General features: G+C 45.3%; 2 protein-coding genes across 3 annotated transcripts in view; one reads left to right on the forward strand and one right to left on the reverse strand.

The window, feature by feature from the left end:
* Positions 1–258: 258 nt before the first annotated feature.
* Positions 259–8,327, forward strand: CD8A (CD8 subunit alpha). Its single transcript, XM_019970292.2, has 6 exons — positions 259–1,313; positions 1,427–1,792; positions 2,340–2,456; positions 2,672–2,782; positions 4,232–4,262; positions 7,024–8,327. Exons 1-6 carry the CDS (start codon positions 1,262–1,264, stop codon positions 7,073–7,075), a joined length of 729 nt encoding a protein of 242 aa, XP_019825851.2. The 5' UTR covers positions 259–1,261; the 3' UTR covers positions 7,076–8,327.
* A 10,783-nt stretch (positions 8,328–19,110) lies between these two features.
* RMND5A (required for meiotic nuclear division 5 homolog A) overlaps positions 19,111–25,410 on the reverse strand; it is a 60,469-nt gene continuing 54,169 nt past the window's right edge. Inside the window, exons 8-10 of one of the 2 annotated variants that reach the window (XM_019970293.2) lie at positions 24,422–24,576; positions 23,489–23,576; positions 19,111–22,426 (exon numbers count right to left, since the gene is read on the reverse strand). In XM_019970293.2, the coding sequence (XP_019825852.1) occupies positions 23,513–23,576; positions 24,422–24,576 (219 nt within the window). In that variant the 3' untranslated portion in view covers positions 19,111–22,426; positions 23,489–23,512. Of the gene's footprint in view, positions 23,577–24,421; positions 24,577–25,410 lie in introns of both variants that reach the window. The other variant, XM_070798794.1, reaches the window with a different exon arrangement.

The following is a 25,410-nucleotide window of genomic DNA, read 5'->3' on the forward strand; positions in this document are numbered from 1 at the left end:
AGGCTGACACATGTGCCTGCCAAGCACCCAGAGCCAGAATGAGATTCAGATTCCAAGGCTTGGGAGCTGGCCAGGGGCTGAAACAGAAGCGCATTTCAGCATGGGGAGCCCACAGTTCAGATCATCAGTGGCGCTAGTGAAAAAGAATCTGCCTGCCAACACAGGAGACACAAGAGACCCGGGGTTTGATCCCTGGCTTGGGAAGATTCCCCTGCAGTAGGAAATGGCAACCCGCTGGCAGTATTCTTACCTGGAAAATGCCACGGGCAGAGGAGCCTGGCAGGCTACCGTCCATGGGGTCGCAGAGTCGGACACGACTGAGAGCACCATCAGTCGTGCGTTATGGGCATGTAGTGGGGGGTGAATAGGAAAGACCAGGGCAGGGGCCTGGGCAGGAGGCTGGGCAGGGGGCTGGGCAGGACCAGCACTCAGAGGCTCCAAGCCAAGGCAGGGCTGAGCTTCCACGCAGACCTGCAGGTCACCAGGAGGCTTCAAGAGTGACACCATCACATTCCCTTTTGGAGAATACTGTTCACAGCAGTGTGGTTGGGGGACTGGCCAGAACAGGGGCTAGTGTGGAGGCTGCTGCAGTGGCCTCGAAGGAATGAGGCTGTGGTGGCCAGGTTTAACTGCTGAGGAAAGAGCACGAGGAGCAGAAAATCACAAGCCCCACACACTGCTTGACCGGCTGACTGGTGGAAGTCTCCTCAATGGAAGGAAGAAGGTCTTTTCCTCTGTGGGCACCCGGATTCCCCTGTCCGAGTTCCCCAGACGTGGGCCAGTCACTAACTCCTCTTAGTCTCAGCCCTCAGGGCCCAATTCGCAGGGATCTAAAGCCCCAGGTTGTCGGTGCCAGGGCCACTTTGAATGAGGTCGAAGGAAGTGGACATTTCTCTTGCCTTCCTGCTTGCTCACCCTCCCTTCTAGAAATCTCTCATTTCTATGTTCTGCCTCTGTCACACCCACAAGAGAGCCCTTCCAAGGGCCACGTCCAACCATCCTTGTCCTAGTTCTCCACCCGGCCAGATTGCCTCGACGGCCCCCATTCACGGACCCCCACACGCCCACCCCTCTCTGGGCTGGCGGGTAACAACCGCGAAAAGGAGGGCGACTCTTTTCTCCGCGGGGCTTCAAGTGACATCACATCCTCCGAATGCGAAATTGGGCTCGGCGGCCGGTCGAAGGGCGAAACTTCCCGCGGCCCGGTCGGTGATCCACTGGCTCCTGCGCGCCTCGGAGTTTCTGCGGCGGGGAGAGCGCCATGGCCTCACTCTTGACCGCCCTGATCCTGCCGCTGGCCCTGCTGCTGCTCGGTGAGTTGGCGACCCCTGGGGGAAGCGGGGGCGGGGCTGGCATGGGATGGGGGGGTCGGGGGGGTGGTGCGGCACGAGGCTCCCGGCTCAGTCTCGCTGCCCGTGTCCCGCAGATGCCGCCAAGGTCCTCGGGTCGCTCTCGTTCCGGATGTCGCCGACGCAGAAGGAGACCAGACTGGGCGAGAAGGTGGAGCTGCAATGCGAGTTGCTGCAGTCCGGCATGGCGACAGGGTGCTCCTGGCTCCGCCACATACCCGGGGACGACCCCAGACCCACCTTCCTAATGTACCTCTCCGCCCAACGGGTCAAGCTAGGCGAGGGACTGGACCCCAGACACATTTCCGGCGCCAGGGTCTCCGGCACCAAATTCCAGCTCACCCTGAGCAGCTTCCTCCAGGAGGACCAAGGCTACTATTTTTGCTCGGTCGTGAGCAACTCGATACTGTACTTCAGTAACTTCGTGCCTGTCTTCTTGCCAGGTTCGGGCGCCCCGGGTGGGCTTTGGGTTTCACGTCTGAGTCCGTTTTTCACACGGACACCGCTACGTTCGAGTCTCTTGGGGTTCGAGCCTCTGGGGGCTACTTAGATACTGTTCCCAATTCACAGAGGAGAAAACTGAGGCTAGGGTGTGACTGGGTAGTAATTCAAGGTGACTTTTTAGGTCTGGTTGATCTGGGCTCGAGTTCCGGGCTAGTATGATCCTTGGCAAGTTATTGCACTTCAATTATCTGAGCTTCCCTCTGCTGGTCAGTAGAAGGCGGGTGTCCCACCGTCCCACCCCCGCCTCCTCCAAGCCCTCGAGGTTTCTGGTGGGGCCCTGGAGAGAGGCCGGGCGGAGGGGCACGGGCCTCTGTGTTCATGTCCAAGGCACCCAGTGCACTCAGACGACCAGGTGGTCTTTCAGCATCTCCCTGCGCTGAGCGCCGAGCTCCGCTGAGCCTCTACGGCTCCTCCAGTGGCTAATCCGAAGGATTCGCGGCCACAGCTTCAACGCGGCCCCTAACCACTTCTCCGTTGCTCCCGTAGCGAAGCCGGCCACCACGCCGGCGATGCGGCCATCCACGCGGGCGCCCACCAGCGCGCCGCAGACTAGGTCGGTCTCTCCGCGATCAGAGGTGTGCCGGACCTCGGCGGGCAGCGCAGGTGAGGCGGACGCGGCAAAGGCCCTCGCCGGGGCCCCACTGATCTTCCTAGCAGCCCAAGCGGTGGGGAAACTAGAGCCGGAACCGGGAAAGGGACATGCCCGCTTCAGCGGGGTGGGATAGGGTCGCGGGGCGGGGTGGGGGGGGGTAGGTTTCCCAGGGTCGGAGGGGGATCCCGAGCCTTCTCCTAAATGTCCGCGTCTTCTGTGTCGTCAGTGGACACGAGCCGGCTGGACTTCGCCTGCAATATCTACATCTGGGCTCCCTTGGTCGGGACCTGCGGCGTCCTTCTCCTGTCATTGGTCATCACAGGCATCTGCTACCGCCGTAAGTCCTGGGGAATCGCGCGGGAAGACAGCCCGATTTTTGCAGCGCTTTGGTCTAGGCCGCCCTTGCGGGCAGTTCAGTTGGGTTCGGATTTCTGGAACTTTGAGCTGCACCGCAGGGCCAGGCACTGCCTATGTCTTTCCTGGAGAGAGTACGCGGGGAAAACCCCTTCTCTTTCCACACCCCGGGAAGTTTTTAGGAAGGCAGAGCCCCATCCCCGGAGCGGCAGCGGCAGGGGTGGGTGTTACACCCGCAAAGCCCGCAGGTCTGGGCTTATTACAAATGCCTGGGATGGAGGCAGGGCGGGGCCCGGCTGTGGCCCGGGGACCAGTGCCCAGGAAGCCCGGGTCAAAACCACTACAGGCAGTGGTTTATCCTTGGCCCCCTTCTTGTGAGCCCCCACCCCAATTTGGATCCTACTGCAGGTGGCCGTACTAACCCACGTTCACCCACGTCTGTATTTGCAATGCTTTTTAAATTGATGTAAAGAGGGGTGGGAAAGAAGACCTCACCTCAGTTCTCAAGAGTTAAATGCTACTTACTGCATAGCACTATATTCAATATCTTGTAATTATCTATAAGGGAAAAGAACCTGAAATATTTATTTACATATATATATATATATATATATATATACATTTACATATATATGTATATGTGTTATTCCCTCAGTCACATCCGACTCTTTGGGACCCCATGGATTGTAGCCCACCAGGCTCCTCTGTCCATGGAATTTCCCAGGCAAGAATACTACAGTGGGTTGTCATTTCCTCCTCTAGCAGATCTTCCTGACCCAGGAATCAAACCTGGATCTCCTGCATTGCAGGCAGATTCTTTATCACCTGAGCCACCAGGGAAGCCCCATATATTTACATATATATATATATTTACACATATAAAAACTGAATCACTTTACTATACATCTGAATCTAACACAATATTGTAAATCAACTATACTTCAATTTTTTACTTTTAGTAATAATTATTAAAACCATAAAATGTAAATATATTATGCTTTATAGCTTGTGTTTTAGTAACTTAATCTTCTTTTCAGTGTCAATCATTATTATGCACTGTCATTTTACAAGTTTACTTTCTTATGATGTATTTTTTCCAAATATTTACTTATTTGGCTGTGCTGGGTTTAGCTGCAGCACGTGGGATCTTTTATTAATAGTTTTAGCATGTAGGATCTAGTTCCCTGATCAAGGATCAAACCCTGACCCTCTGCATTGGCAGTGTGGAGTCCAATACACCTGACCACCAAACACCTATGATGTATTTTTTATAATGTTGATGTAGTTATTGTTTGCTTTGAAAAAAATAGTCATAGCCACACTAGAAAAAACTTATAATCCTAAATAAACAGGAAAAGTGAAGCAGAAATCATGTTTGGAACTGTTGGTCATGGTGAGATAATCATTTTACCCCTTCTTTTTCCTTAACCAGGGAACCGAAGACGTGTCTGCAAATGTCCCAGGTGAGTCTCTTATAATCTCTGGACCTGCTCATCCCAGGGAGCAGATGGTGGGGATCTTTTCCAGACAGAGGCCATGGCAGCAGAGTCCTGAGGTCCAGGGAGTTACAATGTGTCTGAACAGATGCAGGCAGAAGGGTGACACTGGGGAGGACATGGAGGTGAAGCTGGACTAATGGAAAGAGCAGTGTGATTTCAGGAAATGTCCATCTTATTTGACCTAACCTGAAGTATTCCCCCACTTAATCCTATATCCATGAGTGCTCAGTCATGTCTGACTCTTTGCAACCCCGTGGACACTCACCAGACTCCTCTGTCCCTGGGATTCTCCAGGCAAGAACACTGGAGTGGGTTGCCATTTCCTCCTCCAGGGCATCTTCCTGACCCAGGGCTTGAACACACTTCTCTTTCGTCTTCTGCATTGGCAGGCAGATTCTTTACTACTGCACCATCTGGGAAGCCCCCAAAGACCTGAGGTTCTTTTATCTGCATGATTCCGTCTGAATCTTGTTGTCTTCCTTTCTTTCATAAATATTGATTTCTTTCTTTAAAGTTTTTATTTATTTGGCTGCACTGGGTCTTCATTGTGGCGCACAGGATCTTTAGCAGCGCATGTGAACTCTTAGCTGCAAGCATGTGGGATCTAGTTCCCTGACCAGGGATCAATCCTGGGCTCCCTGCATTGGGAGCACAGAGTCTTAGCCACTGGACTATTAAGGAAGTCTGAGTCTTGTTGTTTTCTTAAGAAAACTTTTTTTATTTTCCCATTGGTTTGGTCTAGCTTTTTGGGGTGGGAGGGGAGAGTCAGTTTTATCACCTGAACCAAATATCACTTGATTAAAAAAAAAATGGCCTTAGTTGCTCATTTCCCTGTGGCAACTCAGGGCCTTGATTTACTGCCAAGGACTGGAAGGGGAAGAAGGGGAAGTCAGGGATAGAGGCAAAGAACTACCTGGCAGTTCAAGTGACTCCCTCATCCAATTCCAGCCCATGATCATTCTGACATGATCAGGAAAAGACATAAGTGAAAAATGGTGTCTGAAAGAGAGGCCTCAGTCTCCTTTCTCCTTCCAGCTTAGTCTGAGGCAGCACTGCCCTAACATCTAGCAAGTGCCCTCGCTAGCCCAGCACAGTGATGGGAGTCACACCCAGGGAATTCCTTATGCTCACAGCAACCCAATAGGGGAACATCACAGTGCCATCTCACAGATTACTGGCTCAGAGATCAGGAAATCTAGTCAAGGTGGCAGAGTCATGCTTACACGTTAGCTATCAACAGTGCTGTTATTTAGTTGCTCAGTTGTGTCCAACTCTTTGCGACCACGTGGACTATAGCCCACCAGACTCCTTTGTCCATGGGATTTCCCAGGCAAGAATACTGGAGTGGGTTGCCTTTTCCTTCTCCGGAGGATCTTCCTGACCCAGAAATTGAACCCGCATCTGCTGTTTGGCTGGTGGATTCTTTACCACTGATCCACCCATCAATAATATTGGGTTGGCCAAAAAGTTCATTTAAGTTTATCCCAAAACCCAAATGAACTTTCTGGCCAACTCAATCATAACAACCTTAAAGTTTACCAGTGCTTTATATATCTGAATATATATAAAGTTTTTAAGTTTCAAGTTTCATAACAACCTTTAAAGTAGTCAGTGTGGTTACCATTTTATAGATGAGGAAACTGAGGCTTAGGACCTTTAGTGACTCGTCTGAGGCCATACTGCTAGCAAGCAGGAGAGTTGCAACTTCTGTTCAAAGCCCAGGCTCCTCTCTGTGGTTGGGGGCCAGGGCAGAGAGGGTTAACGATAACCAACTCTATTCACCAATTCCTTTCAGTAGATGAAAATGTTTCAAGTTTTATACCTGAGGTTTGCATTTCACACTCCTTGATATTTCTCTGCAGAAACTCAAGTTCAGTGTCTTATACATTGTTATTTTTTAACAATGGAAATGTAATGAATTTCCAATGCATATACTAAAGGTGATATACCAATGGATACCCTGTAAGAGCAGAGAAGGATTTTTTAGCAGTTTCAATATTGGAAAGTTTTTGGAGGAGAATCATCCGTTATCTCTATCTTTTCCGAAATTTTGAAATGAGTGAGAATAAAACTCTGTCCCAAAATACAAAACCATGCAGATTAAAACTATGAGAAATTCACACACCTGAGTTAATAAGCTCAGTGATGACCAAGGGCAGCTCAGCTTCAACCCAGATGTTTTGGAGGATGGTGTGTACAGACATGACACTCACGATGAATCAGCCCATTTAGAAGGTGCTAGCCCAGTAGTGAATTAACACATCAAATTTGGGTTATCAAAGGGAATTTTAGGTAAAGTAGCTCTACTTGACTGACAGACGGTGGTTCATTCACATCCTCCCCTATCGCTGTGATCCTCTCAAGGGCTGAGAATCAACTCAGATGATGGCTTGGTTATCAGCTTGCTTCTCACACCTCCATGGGGACCTTGACAAAGTCCCCAAGAAGCTAGACTAACTGGCTTCAGATGCTGCCTCCAACCCCTCCTAGCTACGTGACCTTGGGCACATTCTCCAGCTTCTCATCTCAAGATGGCACAAGGAAAGTTCTTGGCAGGGTTGCTGAGGTCCTTCACCTAGTCCCATGCTGGTGGCCTGAGGACAAGTCCTCAGACCACCCTGAAGGCTGGGAAGCTGGTGGAGGTGTGTGTGGGTAGACATGAGTGGATGCTGCATCAAATTTCAGGGGCTCTTGCTGCACTGACAGTCACCCACCTCTCTTTCAGGCCTGTGGTCCGACAAGGAGGCAAGCCCAACCTTTCAGAGAAATATGTCTAACATGGCGATGGGCCCCGTGTGACAGCCACTACAAGACTTCGCACTGAGAACTCTCCTGAGATCCTTCCCTTTTGATTTCTCCCTGCTTCCTTCCTTCTCGTTATTATTATTTTTCATGGGGGTGGGGTGGGAAGAGTTACTTTTTCTTTATTATTTACTTTGATACAAAACAAGACACTCGTGTCTAAGGCATACCACAAGGGTTATCATGCTGTTGTGCTCCCATACTCGGGTAGAGGGCGGGCGGGCCAGAGCTACCGCAAGCTCTATTCTCAGAACCTGGCTGTGAGAACTGGTGGGGGCCTCGGCACCCACTCAGCCCCAACTTCTCCTCCACCCATTTTACAAAAGAGGACGCTGAGGCCCAGAGATGGGGAACAGCTGGATCAGAGTCCCAGCAGGGCTCCACACAACTGAGATCTTTCTTCTGGAGGCCTCTGTCTCAGCGTGGGGAGCTGGATCTCAAGCCTCAGAGAACTAGTTATTTCTGAAGCATCTGTGATAGACCCATGACTGCACCCAGAGCCTCGATGAGGTAATGAAATAGGACAAGAAAACTTGACAGAGTTCTGTGATACTGCTGAACAGGATCAGATTATTTTTTTTATAATCAAGCATGAAATGATACAGATAATAGGAATTCTTCCAATGAAGTGGAAGGAGTGAACTGAATGATGGAAAATGAGCAACCTGACCTCTGAAGAAAATCTCTGGGAAATCCCAGCCTGGAGATGGTTCTCCCAGCCCTTGTGTTGCAGAAGGACCCATGAAAGAGGAGAGGCCACCCTCTGCAAGCATGATTTGAGCGTTAGGAAAGTTGAATGGAGTTCAAGTCTCTCTAAACATTGAGATTCCGTATTCAAACATGCTCCTGGGTTATCGGTGAGTTTTTATAGTTTGTAAAGGGAGAATTGTGACCAAGCAGCTGGCACAGGCCCTGGCCACCCCAGGCTAGCAGCTGAGGGGATGTGCAGACACTGGTGAGGAGGCTACGAGCCCAGCTGCAGCCCTACAAGGCATTTCCTTTCTTACTGTGTTCTGCAAAAAATGCATGCTCACTGGGAGAAAAAATGTAGCTAAGGTAGTAAGAATCATCCGTAATTCTTTACCTCAGGGATAATCCATTGTTAATATTATGGGCTACATTCTTCCTGATTATTTTCTGTGCCTACATATAAAATATATAATTTTTAAAAATGGGATTGCACTATGCTTTTATAAATGGCTTTAATAAACAAACATTTATGGCTTACTTCTTAATAGCAAAGTCGTATTTCATTTTTGGTTGTGCCATTATTTAAGCATGACTTGATATTTCATTGTTTCCAATCTTCCACTACTGTAATAACAAATACTACTAAAAAGTTGCAGACATCTTGAGGACAAATACCTGAAATTCTTGGGTCACTGCCCACTTTCACCTCAGACTCCCCATTTTCACATCAATCAAAATCAATTCGTCTCTTCTTGTATCATCTTCCTTCATTTTGTTCTTCCTTGGTAACAGATGAGTTGCTACTCCTCTCGTAATAAATCACAAACTCTTCATTTTGTCCTTCAGGTGAAATAGACATACGGAAAAGTGCACAAACTGTAAGCGTACAATTCCAAGTCATTATTCAATGAACTCTCACATAGCCGGCACCACATCGGAAACAGAACTTCCCCTGCCCTCTAGAAATGGCCTTCCACAGCCTTAATTTTAAAAAGCAGTCTACTTTTAGAGAACAAAAATCTAGAGGAAAAAGTATCATCAGTGTGGGAAAGCAGAAGAGAAACTGGGAAGGTTTCTTCAAGACAAAATCTGGCTCTGACCCCTCCTCCCAAACCCATCAAGCTAACCAGAATGGGGATGGAGGGGGCGCACCCCAGGGACAGAGGCCTAGCTTGGAGAGGGTTGCAGGCTCTGGGCTGTCTCTGTGTTTCCTGAAAGAGGTGAGGAGGAGCATTCCTCAAAGGGAGGGACAGTAAAAGGGCCACATTCTTTCTGGGCTACATTCTTCTACATTTTTTCTCCAACCTGCAGCTCAGGTGTGAGCAACTGGGAGCCATGAGGCTCCAGAAAGGATTAAATACTCCCTGATTTTTTTTTCATATCCCCCACGAAAGGGCTGGGCTTCCCTGATGACTCAGGCAGTAAGGAATCTGTGCCTGGTGGGCTACAGTGCTTGGGATCGCAAAGGTCAGCACGACTGAGCAACTGACACACACATGAAAGGACTTCTTCACTCAACACAAATAAAATGGTAAAACAACAATTTGGAGATTAAAAATATTAACACAGGAAAAAGCAAGCCTTAGAACTGGCCCTCGAGACCAGGAAGAAAATAGAGCAGCAGTGTACAGAGCAGGAGGCCTAAGGCACGCCAGGGGTGGGCTGTGAATCTAGGCTCAGGGCTCACGGAGACCACAGACATCCAGCCTGCTCGTTCTACACATGCAGGAGGACCGACAGTTCAGAGCCGGAGGCCTCAGTCCCAACAGTCTCTTTTTTTTTTTACTTGCCGATCTGTAGCCTGAAGCACTGGTTTTTACCAATTTTCCTATGTGAAAGATGCCCACAGCACATTTTTGGACCCCGAAAAACAGGAACTTAGAGAAATCACTTATGTACTAGGCAGTAAGCTTGGTTCAGCTGGCCAGAATCCAGTTTCAACATTTAATAAGGATGCATTCTCTTATCAAGACCATAGTCTAATTGTTGAAGAAAAAGAGAAATTGGTTGTTTTTTTTTTCCAGCTTTTAAACTGCTTTAAGAGAGCCCACCCTACGGAAATCCCCTGTGACACTTCAACAAGTGGGTCACAGAGAACTTTCTCTCTCTCTTTTTTTAACCAGCAAGAAGCTGCCCCTCCTTTCTGCACTGGGCCTGTGTGCAAATCTTTTCTGCACATGATTTTACAATAGCCAATTTTACGACAGCCATGATTTTACAAGCTATTCCTAAAAGCAGACTTGAACCGTTCTTCTCCACCAAAGGGAACTGCAGGAGGCCTCAATTACCAGAGATTAGGTTAAATGCAGAGGCACTGAAAGCAGTTTCTTGGCTGTGCTAGAAATTAACTGTGCATTCTCCAGCAAATGACAATGCCTCGATACCTGTTTCCTCACTTGTAAAATGGAGGTAACAATAGTCCCTATCTCAAAAGGTTGTTGGAAAGAATATATGTATCTTTTTCAGAGCCTAGAACAGCTTCTGGAATACAGTAACAAACGTGTCCTGAAAAAATGAACGTGTACTAAACTTGTCAAAATTACTGTTGTACCAGTTACACTCTGAACACAGCCACTCGTGTCTGATTCTTCTAATTTCTCTTATATCCATAAAAGGGGTACACAATAGTCCTTCCTGAGGGGTCCATGTACTATGCATACACAGGGATCTCTGTCATACACATCGCACAAGAGCTCAGTCTCAGATGGACACGGCCTCGAACTGCGTGATGAGAAGCTCCCTTCAGCCTGGCATCCTGAGAGCCACACCCTTTCTGTGTGGCAAGAGTCTTATCATCCTTGAAACAGTGTAGTTTTCAAGACATTTCCCTCTGCAGTTATAAGCTGTAGTGAGCATATGTTTCATTTACTTCCAAAGCAGAAACAGCTGGCTTATAGCACATGCTTTGTTTCATGTGATGACCTACACTCATTTTCAGTTCAGTTCAGTCGCTCAGTCGTGTCCGACTCTTTGAGACCCCATGAATTGCAGCATGCCAGGCCTCCCTGTCCATCACCAACTCCCGGAGTTCACTCAGACTCATGTCCATGGAGTCAGTGATGCCATCCAGCTATCTCAACCTCTGTCGTCCCCTTCTCCTCCTGCCTCCAATCCCTCCCAGCATCAGAGTCTTTTCCAATGAGTCAACTCTTTGCATGAGGTGGCCAAAGTACTGGAGTTTCAGCTTTAGCATCATTCCTTCCAAAGAAATCCCAGGGCTGATCTTCAGAACGGACTGGTTGGATCTCCTTGCAATCCAAGGGACTCTCAAGAGTCTTCTCCAACACCACAGTTCAAAAGCATCAATTCTTCGGCACTCAGCCTTCTTCACAGTCGAACTCTCACATCCATACATGACCACAGGAAAAACCATAGCCTTGACTAGACTTGTTGGCAAAGTAATGTCTCTGCTTTTGAATATGTTATCTACGTTGGACATAACTTTCCTTCCAAGGAGTAAGTGTCTTTTAATTTCATGACTGCAGTCACCATCTGCAGTGATTTTGGAGCCCCCAAAAATAAAGTCTGACACTGTTTCCACTGTTTCCCCATCTATTTCCCATGAAGTGATGGGACCGGATGCCATGATCTTCGTTTTCTGAATGTTGAGCTTTAAGCCAACTTTTTCACTCTCCACTTTCACTTTCATCAAGAGGCTTTTTAGTTCCTCTTCACTTTCTGTCATAAGGGTGGTGTTCTCTGCATATCTGAGGTTATTGATATTTAGCAGTCACTTAATATTCTCCAGCAAGGCATATGTGAACTTGTACAGCAGAAACAGTATGAAAAGCTTGTGCTCAACTGCTGGTCATCTCAGCACCTACTGAAGGCCCTGTCCCTGTGGGCCTAGTTCACCTCTAAGATGCCAGCTACCAGTTCCCCTTTTCTGCTCTCTCTGAGCTATATTTGCATATGTCATGTGTCTCATGTTTTATTGGCTTAATGAAATAAAACCTACCTACCCACTCTTCAGCATTTACCATGGGCCAGGTATCTCATTTGCTGCTGCTGCTAAGTCACTTCAGTCGTGTCCGAGTCTGTGTGACCCCATAGACGGCAGCCCACCAGGCTCCCCCGTCCCTGGGATTCTCCAGGCAAGAACACTGGAGTGGGTTGCCATTTCCTTCTCCAATGCATGAAAGTGAAAAGTGAAAGTGAAGCCACTCAGTCGTGTCCGACTCAGCAACCCCATGGACTGCAGCCTACCAGGCTCCTCCATCCATGGTATTTTCCAGGCAAGAGTACTAGAGTGGGGTGCCATTGCCTTCTCTGAGGTATCTCATTTAGGCCTCATCAAAACCATGAGGTGGGGATTCCTAGGTGGTGTTAGTGGTAAAGAACCTGCCTGCCAATGCAGGAGACATAAGAGATGCAGATTCCATCCCCAGACTGGGAAGATCCCCTGGAGGAGCGAGGGCATGGCAACCTACTCCAGGATTCTGGCCTGGAAAATCCCATGGACAGGGGAGCCTGGCAGGTTATAGTCCATAGGGTCACAAAGAGTAGGACACAACTGAAGCAACTTAGCACGAATGCAAAACCATGAGGTAGAAACTATTATTCTACTTTACAGATGCGTCAACTAAGGCATAGATAGGAAGTTTCTTTCTTTTTTTTTTTAAAGGCATAGACTTTATTTATTTATGGCTGTGCTGGGTCTTCACTGCTGTGCAGGCTTTTCTTTAATGGTAGTAGTGAGTGGACCCTAGAGTGTGGGCTCAGTAGCAGTGGCTCATGGGCTTAGTTGCCTCACGCCATGTGGAGTTTTTCTGGACCAGGGATCGGAGGCAGATTCTTAACCATTGGACCACGTGGGAAGTTGGATGGAAGTTTCTATCACTTGCCCAAGATCACACAACCGGAATTTGGTGGAATCAGGATTTGAACTCAGATCTAATCCCATATGCCAAATTCTTAAATGCCCTGCTCTATTGATTATTTTATAGTCTGTCTTTAATTTTAAAATTAGGCAAATACAGGAATACTTGAGATATTGTAGATCTGGTTCCAGATCACTGCAATAAAGTGAATATCACAATAAAGTGAATCACAAGAATTTTCTGATTTCCCAGTGCATATAAAAGTAATGTTTATACTATACCATAGTCAATTAAATGTATACTATATGTCTAAAAAAAGACACATACCTTAATTTTTAAAACTTTGTGGCTAAAAAATGTTAACCATCATCTGAACCTTCAGCAAGTCACAGCAGTAACATCCAAGATTACTGACCACAGATCACATAACATAATAATGAAAAAGTTTAAAATATTGCTAGAATTACCAAAATGTGACAGAGACACAAGGTGAGCAAATGCTCTTGGAAAAATGGTACCTGTAAATTTGCTAGATGCAGGGTTGCCACAAACCTTCAATTTGTTAAAAAAAAAAAAAAAAAAGCATTGTATCTGTGAAGCACAATAAAGCAAAATACGATAAAATAGGGTCTTCCAGTAGAGCATTTAAAAATGCTTTAAAGCTTTGTAAGCATCTCAAAACCAAGATGCACACTTTTTACCTACGCAGATACCAAGATAGAAAACAAAGGTCATCATTGGCTCTGAAATTTGATACATGGCAAGAAGAATGTTCTAGAACAAGGGTAGAATAGGGCTTTTGTCTGTAGTTAGGGTGAGGTTCCTGCTTCTACCATGAATACCACCAGAGGCCAAGAAATGTATGTCAAGGAGATATTCCAGTAATAGCAAACTTGTTTGTCTCACATCTCAGAACAGGTAAGAAGTTGCATTGACTACTGGTATTGATGACTTAATTCCATTCTGTGAACGAAATTTCACCTGTTACCTGGCTGAGATGCACAGTTAAGTGCGTCTTGTGGCAGAGACCACAAGTTACTCTTGTTAACAACCATTCACCCCTTCTTCCTTCCTAACAGAACCTTCCTTTTATTATAGGCAGCAATGTGCCTGGCTCAAAGACTACATTACCCAGACTTTCCTGCAGCCAAGTGTGGCTAGTAAGTCCCTGGGTAGAGCTTCCAGGAAAGACTTCAAAAGGGCTAACCTAGGTGGAAGCTTGTTCTTTCCCCACTTGCTTCCTCCTTGCTGCCTGGAACACAGACACGATCAGAGGTGAAACAGGCCACACGGCAAGACTGTGGGTCCCTTGATGGCATGAAGCCACCACACAAACCTGATGGCCTACTGCATGTGTGCTGCTGATGCTCACCAACACAGACACAGGCCCTCAGCCCAAATTTCCAGAACCACCTCTCAAAGCTTTCATGACAATGTAATAATTTTCTGTGAAGTTCCTCTACAGGGCTGATGCGCTCACTGATCTAAATTAACTAAAAGCAACACAGTCTTGTGCTACGACAGGAAACCTGAAATACATTTTTTTAAAATTGGGCTTTGTTTAGTCACTAAGTCATGTCTGACTCTTTGACTCCATGGACTGCAACACGCCAGGCTTCCCTGACCTTCACGATCTCCCAGAGTGATCTCCCCTCCCTCTTGAGCCTTCCACCTCCACCCCCATCACAGAGCACTGAGTTGAGCTTCCTGTGTTATATAGCAGCTTCCCACTAGCTATCTATTTTACACATGGTGATATACATACGTCATTTCTAATCTGTTCAGAAGGGAAAGCTCCCAAAACAGTCTTGAATGCTAACAAATAACACACTTCTTTTTAAGGCACGTCTTTGCTTCCAACAGGAAATGACATCAAAGTCCTTCATTTGAAAAGCAGCACTTGCTTGGTGGCTGAATGCGGTCTCCAAATGGAGTGAAAAGATGAATCCCTACAGGAGGCTGGCAGAACATCACTAAGCTCACGGAAGCCAATGAAGTAAGGAGAGTGTGGAGAAGTTAGAAACTCACCCAAAAAGTGAAGACAATAGGAAGAAATGGGAATGATTTTTAGAACAATCAGAGCAAGGAGTTCCAACACTTGAGAGACAAGAACACTTTAATGTTTCACTATATTGAAAGAGACTTCTGAGCATTGTATGTGACAAAAACATCATCTTGCTGTATTTTCATTTAATTTCTCTCAGATTACCCTCATTGAGAGGAGAGACCAAGATTGTCTTATTCACCATGCTGCCCACCAGGACCTACTGTGCTCAACAAAAACTCACACTCACCTTCATTACCTACCAAACAGGCTCTCCCAGGGTCTAACCTCATCCTCTCCCCAACCACCTTTCAGCCCACTGTGGCCAGAGTGGACCTTAAAAACACATAAATAGCTAATGGGAACCTGATATACAGCACGGGGAGCTCAGCTCGGTGCTCTCTGACAACCTAGAGGGGTGGGATGGGGGTGGGGGTGAGAGGGAGGCTCAAGAGGCAGCTCAACCTACAGCTGATTCACACTGTTGTACAGCAGCAATGAACACAACATTGTAAAGCAATTATACTTCCATTAAAGTAAGTTAAAAAGCACAAATCAGGAAATTTCCAGGCGGTCCAGTGGTTAGGACTTCAAGCTCCCACTGCTGAGGTCACCAATTCAATCCCTGGTTGGGGAACTTAAGATTGTGCACTTGCTCCCACCTGCCACCCCGCCTCGCATCGTTACATCTCACCTTTCTCTTCCCTCCCATCATCCTGCAGTAGTTAGGTCACTGGTGGGCATTAACCACACTACGGGACCTTGGTTCTCTTCTACTTTTCTGCACCTACTGGCAGTCCATAAGCTCCTGGAGGCCCAGGACTCTGCTTCTTCCTAATGCCTGGCACTTAAGGAAAAAAAAAAATTCTATGTTGAATGACTGAAGCTGTCATACTATGTTACTTTCTGCATTTCACAGGCACACATCTGCCTAAGTTACTAATGGATTCGGTTGCACAAGAAGATATTTAGCCTGAAGCACTTTGCGCTTTTCTGAGCTGGAGGAAAACATAGCTAAGGAAACAAGAAATTCCCTGACACACAAGCGCCCTTTCTTAAGACAGTGCTTCTAATGTTTACCTATTTTGGAAGACCGGAGAAGGCAATGGCACCCCACTCCAGTACTCTTGCCTGGAAAATCCCATGGACAGAAGAGCCTGGTAGGCTGCAGTCCATGGGGTCGCTAGGAGTCAGACACGACTGAGCCACTTCACTTTCACTTTTCACTTTCATGCATTGGAGAAGGAAATGGCAACCCACTCCAGTGTTCTTGCCTGGAGAATCCCAGGGACAGGGGAGCCTGGTGGGCTGCCGTCTATGGGGTTGCACAGAGTCGGACACGACTGAAGCGACTTAGCAGCAGCAGTATGGAAGACTCACAGAAGCAGCACATCCCACTGCAAGGAAAAGGTTTTTGGAAAAAGAGAAAAAATATTATCATACATATTAACAGTGATTTCAATGAAGCTTTGTGAATGGATCATTCCATTATCATCCCTTAGTGCAAGGCTTCCTATTTTGGCTGTGCCTCATAACTTGTGGCCTTTGGCAGTGAAAATGCAGACCGCCAAGGAATTCCCAACGCAAGGCTTTTTGAAATAGTGGATTCTGACCCGTTAGAGTCATGAAATCAATTGTCTTGATAAGCATAAACCAAATAATAAGCACTAGGTAGTTTTTTGCAAAACTTTTGAGAATTATAAATTTTACATGTATACAGGGTTATACTAATTTCTTACTGGTTGTCAGAAAAAAGTAGGAAAGAGTGTCCTCTGGGAAGTGACATTTGCTTACTGGGATACTGTTCATCTTCAAGCTTCTCTGGGGGTAGCGGGGGAGGTGAGGGGCATCAAGCTGTTCATTAGAGGGTGCATTTTTCAGTCTTTATTTTGCCATGACAAAAACCCAGTATTTTACATCTTTGGTGCTCATGCTTCCCTGTTTTGGTGGAAAGGAGTGGAAAATGCATTTTGCCACGCTGCAAATTTCCAATAGTTATGTACAGATGTGAGAGTTGAACCATAAAGAAGGCTGAGTGCCAAAGAATTGATGCTTTGGAACTGTGGTGCTGGAGAAAACTTTTGAAGAGTCTGTTGGACAGCAATGAGATTAAACCAGTCAATCCTAAAGGAAATCAACCCTGAATATACATTGGAAGGATTGATGCTGAAGCTGAAGCTCCATTACTTTGGCCACCTGATGTGAAGAGTCAACTCACTGGAAAAGACCCTGATGTTGGGAAAGATTGAAGGCAGGAGGAGAAGGGGGTGGCAGAAGATAAAATGTTTAGATAGCATCACTGACTCAACGGACATGAGTTTAAGTAAGCTCCAGGAGATAGTGAAGGACAGGGAAGCCTGTTGTGCTGCAGTGTATGGGGTTGCAAAGAGTCAACACAACTTAGTGACTGAACAACAAATACAACAAACAGTCTCTCAGTTACCTGGATGCCTAAAGAAATACACTGATTTTTAAGATAACTGTACTAAGAGTTCTAAGCACACTAAATTTAACTTTTCTCGATGACTCATAACTTAGTCATCAAGGCTAAATTTTGTTCAGTACACGTGACCCTTATCTGCCACGTTTAAGAGGGAGGATATTTAATAACGTCTTTCCTAGTGGCTCAGATGGTAAAGAATCTGCCTGCAACACAGGAGACCCAGGTTTGATCCCTGGGTCGGGAAGATGCCCTGAAGAAGGGAACGGGTACCCATGTCAGTATTCTTGCCTGAAAAACCCCATGGACGAAGGAGCCTGGAGGGCCCCAATCTATGGAGTCGGAAGACTGAGCGACTAACAATCAATCAGTACTTTATAACGGGCTTCCCAGGTGACACTAGTGGTAAAGACCCCGCCTGTCAATGCAGGAGATGTAAGAGACGCAGTTTTGATCCCTGAGTTTGGAAGATCCCCTGGTTGAGGGTATAGCAACCCACACAAGTAATCTTGCCTGGAGAATCCCATGGACAGAGAAGCCTGGCGGGTTACAGTCCCTGGGGTCAAAAAGAGCTGGGCATGACTGAAGCAACTTAGCATGCATGCACATACAACAGATTAGTGACCAGAGACATAGTAATACGTCTTTGGTTATTGTTGTTCTGTTGCTAAGTCATGTCCAACTGTTGGTGACCCCATGAACTGCAGCACACCAGGCTTCTGTGTCCATCATTATCTCCCCAAGTTTGCTTTTGTTATCCAAACGTTATTCACTGGAGACATTTCAATATTCACTTACATAGCAAATTGCCGGCCAGTTTGTTAGTTTCTGCAAAAACTCCCAGGTCAATGAGACAAAATAAGGGAGCATCCAGGGAACTCATCGTGAAGAAAGTTTTCTCAGGAGCACACAGATGCGGATTCAGTAGGTCTGGGCTGAGGTCTGAAATTCTGCATTTCTAAAAGCTCTCAGGTGATGCTGCTGCTCTTATTTACTTGCTAAATTGTGTCCGACTCTTTGCCACCCCATGGACTGTAGCCCGCCAGGCTCCGTCCATGGGATTTTGCAAGCAAGAAAACTGGGAGTGGTTGCCATTTCCTCCTGCAGGGGAACTTCCGGATTCAGGGATTGAACTCATGTCTCCTGCACTGGCTCCTTCTTTACCGCTGAGCCAGCAGGGAAAGCTGCACTTTGAATCTAGAGAAACCCCAAATGCTGCAGGGATAGGTGGCAATGCCAGGCTTCATCTATACCTCCTGGACCTCCTAGCTCCAGATGCTACTGGGTGTGGGATTCATCAGAAAATATCTGATGAGAATGAGTCTTTCTCTCTCAGAAAATACAGAAGCAGCACAAAAGATTCTGGGTCTCTACCACCTCAGGGTGTCATGGAGGAAGACAGACAATGCGTCCTCTGTTCCTCCTTGGCAAAGCTGGGTGTAGACACCCTCCCCCACCAGCAGCTGTTTCTGGGTGCATCTTCCCACTGTCTGCTTGGTCAGGGGGTCCCAGGCACCCACAGCATGAGCATGAGGGGCAGGAACCTATAATTATCAACCCAATCCCCCTTCTCTAGAAGTTGGGGACGGTGCCCAGCCAACACGTCCTCTCACACTGCTGGTAGCAACAGGAAAAGGATGAGATGGTGACAAAGATATTTTCTTAAACTGTTTACATGCAGACCCTCAGCAGAGGCAGACAGCAATGCTCTCTCACCTCCATGCTCCCTCCCTCCCTCCTGCCTCTGGCACCTGTCACATTTATACAGACTGGTTCCACAAAACACTTTTCAAATGTGCATTTCTTTAATTTTGAAAAATATACACAGGAGAAGCCATGTGTTTTACATAGGAATACACACATTAACAAAGCATTTCTTATAGTTTCCCAAAACTCTATTATATGTCTGAAATTTATAAATTAAATATATCAGAACCTTTTAAGTTAAAATGAGATCCCTGAAACTACCAGATACGCTCGACTTTTTCTCAAAATCAAATGAACAGAGAATGTGAATATGGTTCGTGTTAAATAAGGTTTATTGTTAGCTTTATTGCCTATAGTCTATAAGATGCAACTTTATTGTGCCTTTGCAAACAGAATACATTTCTTAAAAAAAAAATGATCAAAATTTTCCATACATATAGCTCTATATGATAGATTACAGTGCAACACTATTGTTACATAATTATAGAAATACTATAGAACCCAAGAGCACAGGGTAAGCAAAAGAAATGCAATCCTGAGCCATCTGAAAAAGATGATCTGATGAATCTTTTTAAGTGTAGGTTTAGAAAACATGGAGGAGGGGAAAAAAATACATGCACACTGCAGTCAGGAGCAAAATACATTAAATACCTGTTCAGCGAGACACAGGTGGGGGCAAATGGTGAACTTCAGACACATGCACACTCACTCATTCTCCCGTTTCTTCTCCTGCTACCCTCCCATCCCCGACACATTCACTCCCACCCCTTCCCAAAAGAAAAACATCAGGCACTAAGTCCTAGTGAACCCCACATCTGCCTTGCTGGAGAACATTAAGTGACTGCTAAAATAAGAGTGTAGGTCATCACCCATAACATCAAACAAAGCATGTGCTATAAGCCAATTCCAGCTGTTTCTGCCTCTTTGGAAGTAAACGAAGCATATGCTCACTACAGTTTAAAACTGTAGAGGGAAATGTCTTGAAAACGACACAGTTTTCTCTCCGTATGTCTTGAAGTAAAATCAACAGCAGAAAAACCTGCCCTAAAACTAATTGCCTCATCTGCAATTAAAATACATTTGTCATTCTATTTTTGGTATCTATTCCATTCTCCTTCAATAAGCACAGTTTGTGAAGTTTGTACCTGTTTATGGTAAACACCACTGTGCCGCAAAACGCCTGCCCTCACTGGACGGCCTTACAAAGCACCAATTCTTCTGCGTGTTCTTTGCTAATAACATTCCCTCAAGACCACAGCATTCTAGTGTTCCCAAAGATGATGCAAGTAGAGATAAGTAATGAAAGATATTTGGTTTGTGTCTTCACCTTACACAGCCTAGCGATGAAGTTAACCAAACATGCCTCCATGCCTTCCCTGAAATTAACCTGAGTCAGCTGACTAAGCAGACTGGCCAGCCTGTCAATCCACTTAATCAGAGATTGAGCTGGAAAACCGGAGGGTTAATGTCTACCAGCAGCTTGCCTTGTGCAGATAAACCAAGAGTTCTTGGTTTTTGCAAAATCTACTGTCCCAGAGGGTGAAATCACCGAGGTGGAAAATAACTCACAGCATACAATATACTGAACTTAAACTGCATAACCCGTGGGACTACTTGGAGAGAAAAAAAAGGATCTTCATTCCCCACATAATGAGATGTGGGTTTTAGTGTGTCCGTATACATCAGCTGCTACAGAAAAATCAGTAAGATTTGCTTCATCACTTTCTTAGGTTCAATCAAATGCTCATACACTCACAAGATACTCATACACCCTATGAATATGAGGTGGCTCTTCTCTTCAAAATTTTAAAAATCAAGAGGCACCAATACCCGTTCATTTATGTATTAGAAGTATCATAAAATCACCACTAAAATGACAGAAATGGCATCAGTGATGACTGCACAAAGGAGAAAAAAGATCAAAAGACAACTTTTGCCACCGCACTTGAGTGTGTACTTGAAAGCACAGTGGCTCTAAATCAGAATGTAAGGATCTGATAAGGTTTTATTGGTTTAGCATAGTTCCATGGCCTCTGTCGGAGCCTGGGAAATGGAAATAGTTTCCAAGAGATTTAAGAAATCACTCAGATTCTGTTTTAAATGCACACTGTTATCATTAATCTGACTGTAAAAACCTTGGCTCTATCACAACCTTTTTCAAGAGAAAGCAGAGTGCAATGACTGCACTGACAGTCTCAGTGACGACCTGGTCCTGACACCATTGGGGAAGGTGTTTCTAGAGTTGAAAGGGCAGCATGCTGCATTTCCGTATCTTTGGTTAAGCTCTGGTCTCTTCAAATCCACCTCTTTCCTTCACATTTAGTCACCAGTGAATTTTAAGTCCGTATGTTTAATTATAGAAGGACACAAGACATCATTTGCATGTTAAATTATCAGATCAACAGTTTCAAATTTTTGGCCCTAACCCTGCCCAGTGGGAACCACAAGGACCCTGCATGGGCAAATGCAAAATCAGATGCTTCCATTAAAGCATATTCTAAAGTTTCACGAGCTGCACAGCAAACTGTCAATGGGGCTGCCAACACTGCGAGAGCGACAAAGCAGAGCTTTTTCTGGCTTCTCTTCTTGAAAGGGGCCTAAGCCAGCTGCTGTGGGGTCTGGCTGTCAAAAACACAAACCACTGGCCTCCAGAGCAATGTCAGTAATGTAGGAACCTTACACAAAGCCTCAATATTGTGTGGGTGTTCGAGGTGGAAAGGTGAGAATAAGTTGTAACTAAAACTAAATCTGGCCTAGTGAGCAAAAGGTAAAAAAAAAAATAAAAAAGACACTCTGGGTTTAACTGAAAGAAAAAAGATAAATCACTTTTACATCCTCGGCCCACGTGTTGCCTGGAGTTCTCTACCTTCTCCTGGAGTCCGAGGAGCTACTCTCCGCTCTCTTCCTTCACTGCTTTACCAGACAGAGGGTTCCAACAGGAGAGCTGTGGAGTTGAGCCGGAAGTTGGCCAAAGCAGGAAGTCGGGCAAAGCGAGCACTGAGCAGGCCAATCAAGTCCTGGCTCAGCCCCGCAGCATACAGTAACAACCCTCACCGTCAGCCTGACCACACACAGCAACCAAGCAGTCCCCTTCATTTACAAACAGATCCCAGCTCTCCCTGGTAAACATTTCGGGATGAACCATCCAGGCTGGTATATATGACAGCAAATGCTGCCAGTTTCCAATAACTGAGCACCAAATCCGGTATCACCCTCCTCTCCGCCCGCGCAAACGAAGTCAGTCTGCAGTTTAAAATGTGAAGCGTCACGTTTCTCTTTGCTTCCGTGTCGTCTCCTTTCTTCATTTTCTTGTGGAAGTTTTCCTATATTGATAGTCAGTTCTGAGTCAGATGATATAGAGTTGCAAAGTATTTGGTGATTTCCATATGACATTCTCAAAATGAAGTAACTTCATGGGTTTAAGTCAGAATTGCGTCCACAGACGTCTTTTCCTTGTAGTTCATCATACAGAGAAAGACTCTCACGCATGGCTATTTCCGGACAGTGCATTAAATGAAGATACCTCACAAGAGAAACGATCATTATCTGTATCCATCAGAATAATATACAGATTCACAGTCAATGAGATGATACGTTTTGCAGAAGAGAGGCATTGAACAGGATGCTATTCAAATACAAAAAAAACAGCAATAAACATTCTGTGCTACAGAAAATTTGCTAACTTCTAACTTTAAGGACTGAAAGTGATGAGTCTGATAACTGCATCTGAGGACTGGAACATGCTTCTTCCCTTCCAGATACACAATGTTTGATGCTGGTGCACATGTATATATATATGTACACACACATGCACAACACTGTGTCTGCAATGATATACAAATGCAATATACACAGCCAAGTCCTGAAGGCAGATTTCAGAGAAGAGGGCTACCAAGACCAAGAGAGCAAATGTCAACTTAACACTTCTAACATTAAAATTCTGTTTTATTGAACACACTCTTAAAACAAGCATCTCTTGGCAATAAAAGCAAAGAAACAATAGTACTGCTTCCACTGTGTTCTAGTGGAAGACTGGTCACGCCGACCTGCTAATAAATTCATTATGGAATTTTGCAACAGGCAGCCTGCTGGGGCCACCAGCAGAGCTCAGGTGCAGGTCTGCTGACTTCTCAGTGAGAGCTGGAGCAGAGGAAAATATCAGAAAGCAAATTCGCAATTTATCACAGCTTTCTTCCTTAAGCAAAACAAAAACAAAACCCTGCAGATGAGTTTCATAACCACAATTCAGTTTATCAAACTTTTTTTCTGAAGGATTTTCATTGAATTATGTTACATAACAGGAAATAAAACTTCTTCACAAACATTCTCAAGGCTTACAGTTATCAGGAGAATGACAAAAGTAAAAGCAGGAGAACTATTAAACACATGGCAGGAAGGTAAATTTCTGTTTCTGCTCTTAAAAAGTAAAAAAATCACCATATAATTAAGTACAAAAACCTGCATTGAATGACAACTGCTGGTGTATTTACTTGATCAGAAATGAAGACCAAGAATATAATAAAGCCCTATGATAATATCCAACTGGAGCACTCCCCACTGTGTGTACACACTAAGATGTTGGCAAAGTTTCTGGAGCGTTAGCTTATAGAAACATGGGAGTCCTTGGTTAGCTGCATTAAATGGAACGTTCTCTTCTGAAATGCACCCTCGATTCAGTTTCACTTACAAATTGCAAACTAACGTTATTTCTTCAGAAAAATATTTGTTTGGCATCTCCTGGACTTTGTTCCATTGGACAATATGGACATTTTAATCTAAAGACAAGAAAGAAAACATTGAATCAAGAAACAGGATCAGCACTGAGCATTCAATTTTTATCTAGTTACAGAGTATCTTGTAACAATCACACTCACAGATATGCTTGTTTGTGCACATAACTGTGCTCTCCCTGAATAGAACAGCTATGCTTTGAAGAGTTAAAAATAAATACCATCCAAACCAGACCCTAAATTGCAAGGCTCTTCTTCAGTGGCAATCAGTGAAAAGTATTTTGAAAACAAAGACAACTGTTGTGAAAATTGCTTTTGGGGTTTCAGAAGCAAATTCAATTTTTTTTTTTCCTCCAAGGTTTAGCTTGCACCTATCTCAGAATGACTTTCAGATGTACTGGTGTCACAATCCACATACATGCAGCAAAACTGATGCCAGCTGCTAGGCCTACACGGCACGCAGCCAACCCAGAGTGGCCTACATGCACGTGGTGGCACACGACATGCTGTGGTGGCATCAGAAACCAGCATGGTCTGAACCAAGTTGCCATCCACCTGCACTCGGCTGCTGAGAAGGACACAAACAGCTTCAGGGCCTTTTCTTCAAAGAAAAGGCTTCACTGTAAAGGGTCTGAAATGAACTCCAATGAGAAATTCTTTAGCTGCCTATGCTAGAAATAGAGTTTCGAAACTGTTTTTTTAAATCTAATTAATAAATTCTTGAACAAATTTCTCAGTCTTTAGATTGAGAAAAGATCACATACCACGCACTAAATAAGTAAATCTATATATTTCTAAACTCTAGCTATGTTTACTTATCCTTATTATTTATTGTCCCAACAAGTTCCACATATATATATTACTAACATTTAAAAAGTCAAGACACTTACTTGCTACCATTAAACATTTTATTCAGGGCATCTCTTGATATAATATGACCACAGACCAATTTCATGGGTGGATTGTTATCTGTTGTTTGCTGACGAAGAATAGGACAGGCAAATATTGAGTGATACCAGCACTTTTTACCAAGGTCCACTTCAATCTGTTTTTAAAAAGGTAAAGGACTCAAGTTATATTTCAGGAAACCATCCACATGCCAGTATGCACTCTGCAGCAAAGAACATTCATCAAACCTGCTCATACGAAGGTAACTTTTTACAGCACCCTTCTAAACTAACTCAAAGATGGACAGTCTTAGGGACTCAAAGTATTACCTCATCATTCTAAATCAACCTTCAAAATTATTTATAACACGATATAGCAAACCAAATTCTAATGCCTGAAAGCAAAGGTCAAGGGCAAGGCAATACTCTGGAAGTCAAACACTCTTAACACTCTGAAACGTTTCCTTGGAAAGCCCCTTCCAGACCTGGATCACCCTGGAGAGCCAGGGCAGAAAGTACACACTTCTCAGATTTACAAGTGCTGGCAGTCAACTTTCTGCTGAGTCCAGTAAACTCTCTGCTGAGTCCCTCTTCAAGACTGCCCTCACCTGAAGGACTCATCAAGATGTACGAAAGAGACACCAAGGGACTTCCCTGGCAGTCCAGTGTTTAGAGCTCGTGCCTCCACTGCCAGGGCAGGGGTTTGATCCTTGGTCAGTGAACTAAGATCCCACACGCTGCATGGCATGGCCAAATAAATAAACTCACCAGAAATGCTGATGGTTTTCACAACACACTGATACAATTCAGTGTGCTAATTCATTAAAGGCAGACTAAATATTGCTTATTGCTGTGTGGGCTTTAGATCTGGGTTTCCCGTGTTCTGTATGCAACTTCCAGAGAAACCACCTGAAACAAGGGCTTCAAACTAAATTTCAGCCGGAGAGTTCACACCCCATCCATCTGCGCCCACAGCACTCTACCGGCTCGCT

The sequence above is a fragment of the Bos indicus genome, chromosome 11, assembly GCF_029378745.1.
Source record: "Bos indicus isolate NIAB-ARS_2022 breed Sahiwal x Tharparkar chromosome 11, NIAB-ARS_B.indTharparkar_mat_pri_1.0, whole genome shotgun sequence".
NCBI lineage: Eukaryota > Metazoa > Chordata > Mammalia > Artiodactyla > Bovidae > Bos > Bos indicus.

Bases quoted from the DNA above. Each gene is read 5' to 3' on its own strand.
- CD8A (XM_019970292.2), top strand. From the start codon at position 1,262: ATGGCCTCACTCTTGACCGCCCTGATCCTGCCGCTGGCCCTGCTGCTG. The intron at 2,457-2,671 runs GTGAGGCGGACG...CTGTGTCGTCAG, and splicing joins GACCTCGGCGGGCAGCGCAG to TGGACACGAGCCGGCTGGAC. The intron at 4,263-7,023 runs GTGAGTCTCTTA...CCTCTCTTTCAG, and splicing joins CGTGTCTGCAAATGTCCCAG to GCCTGTGGTCCGACAAGGAG.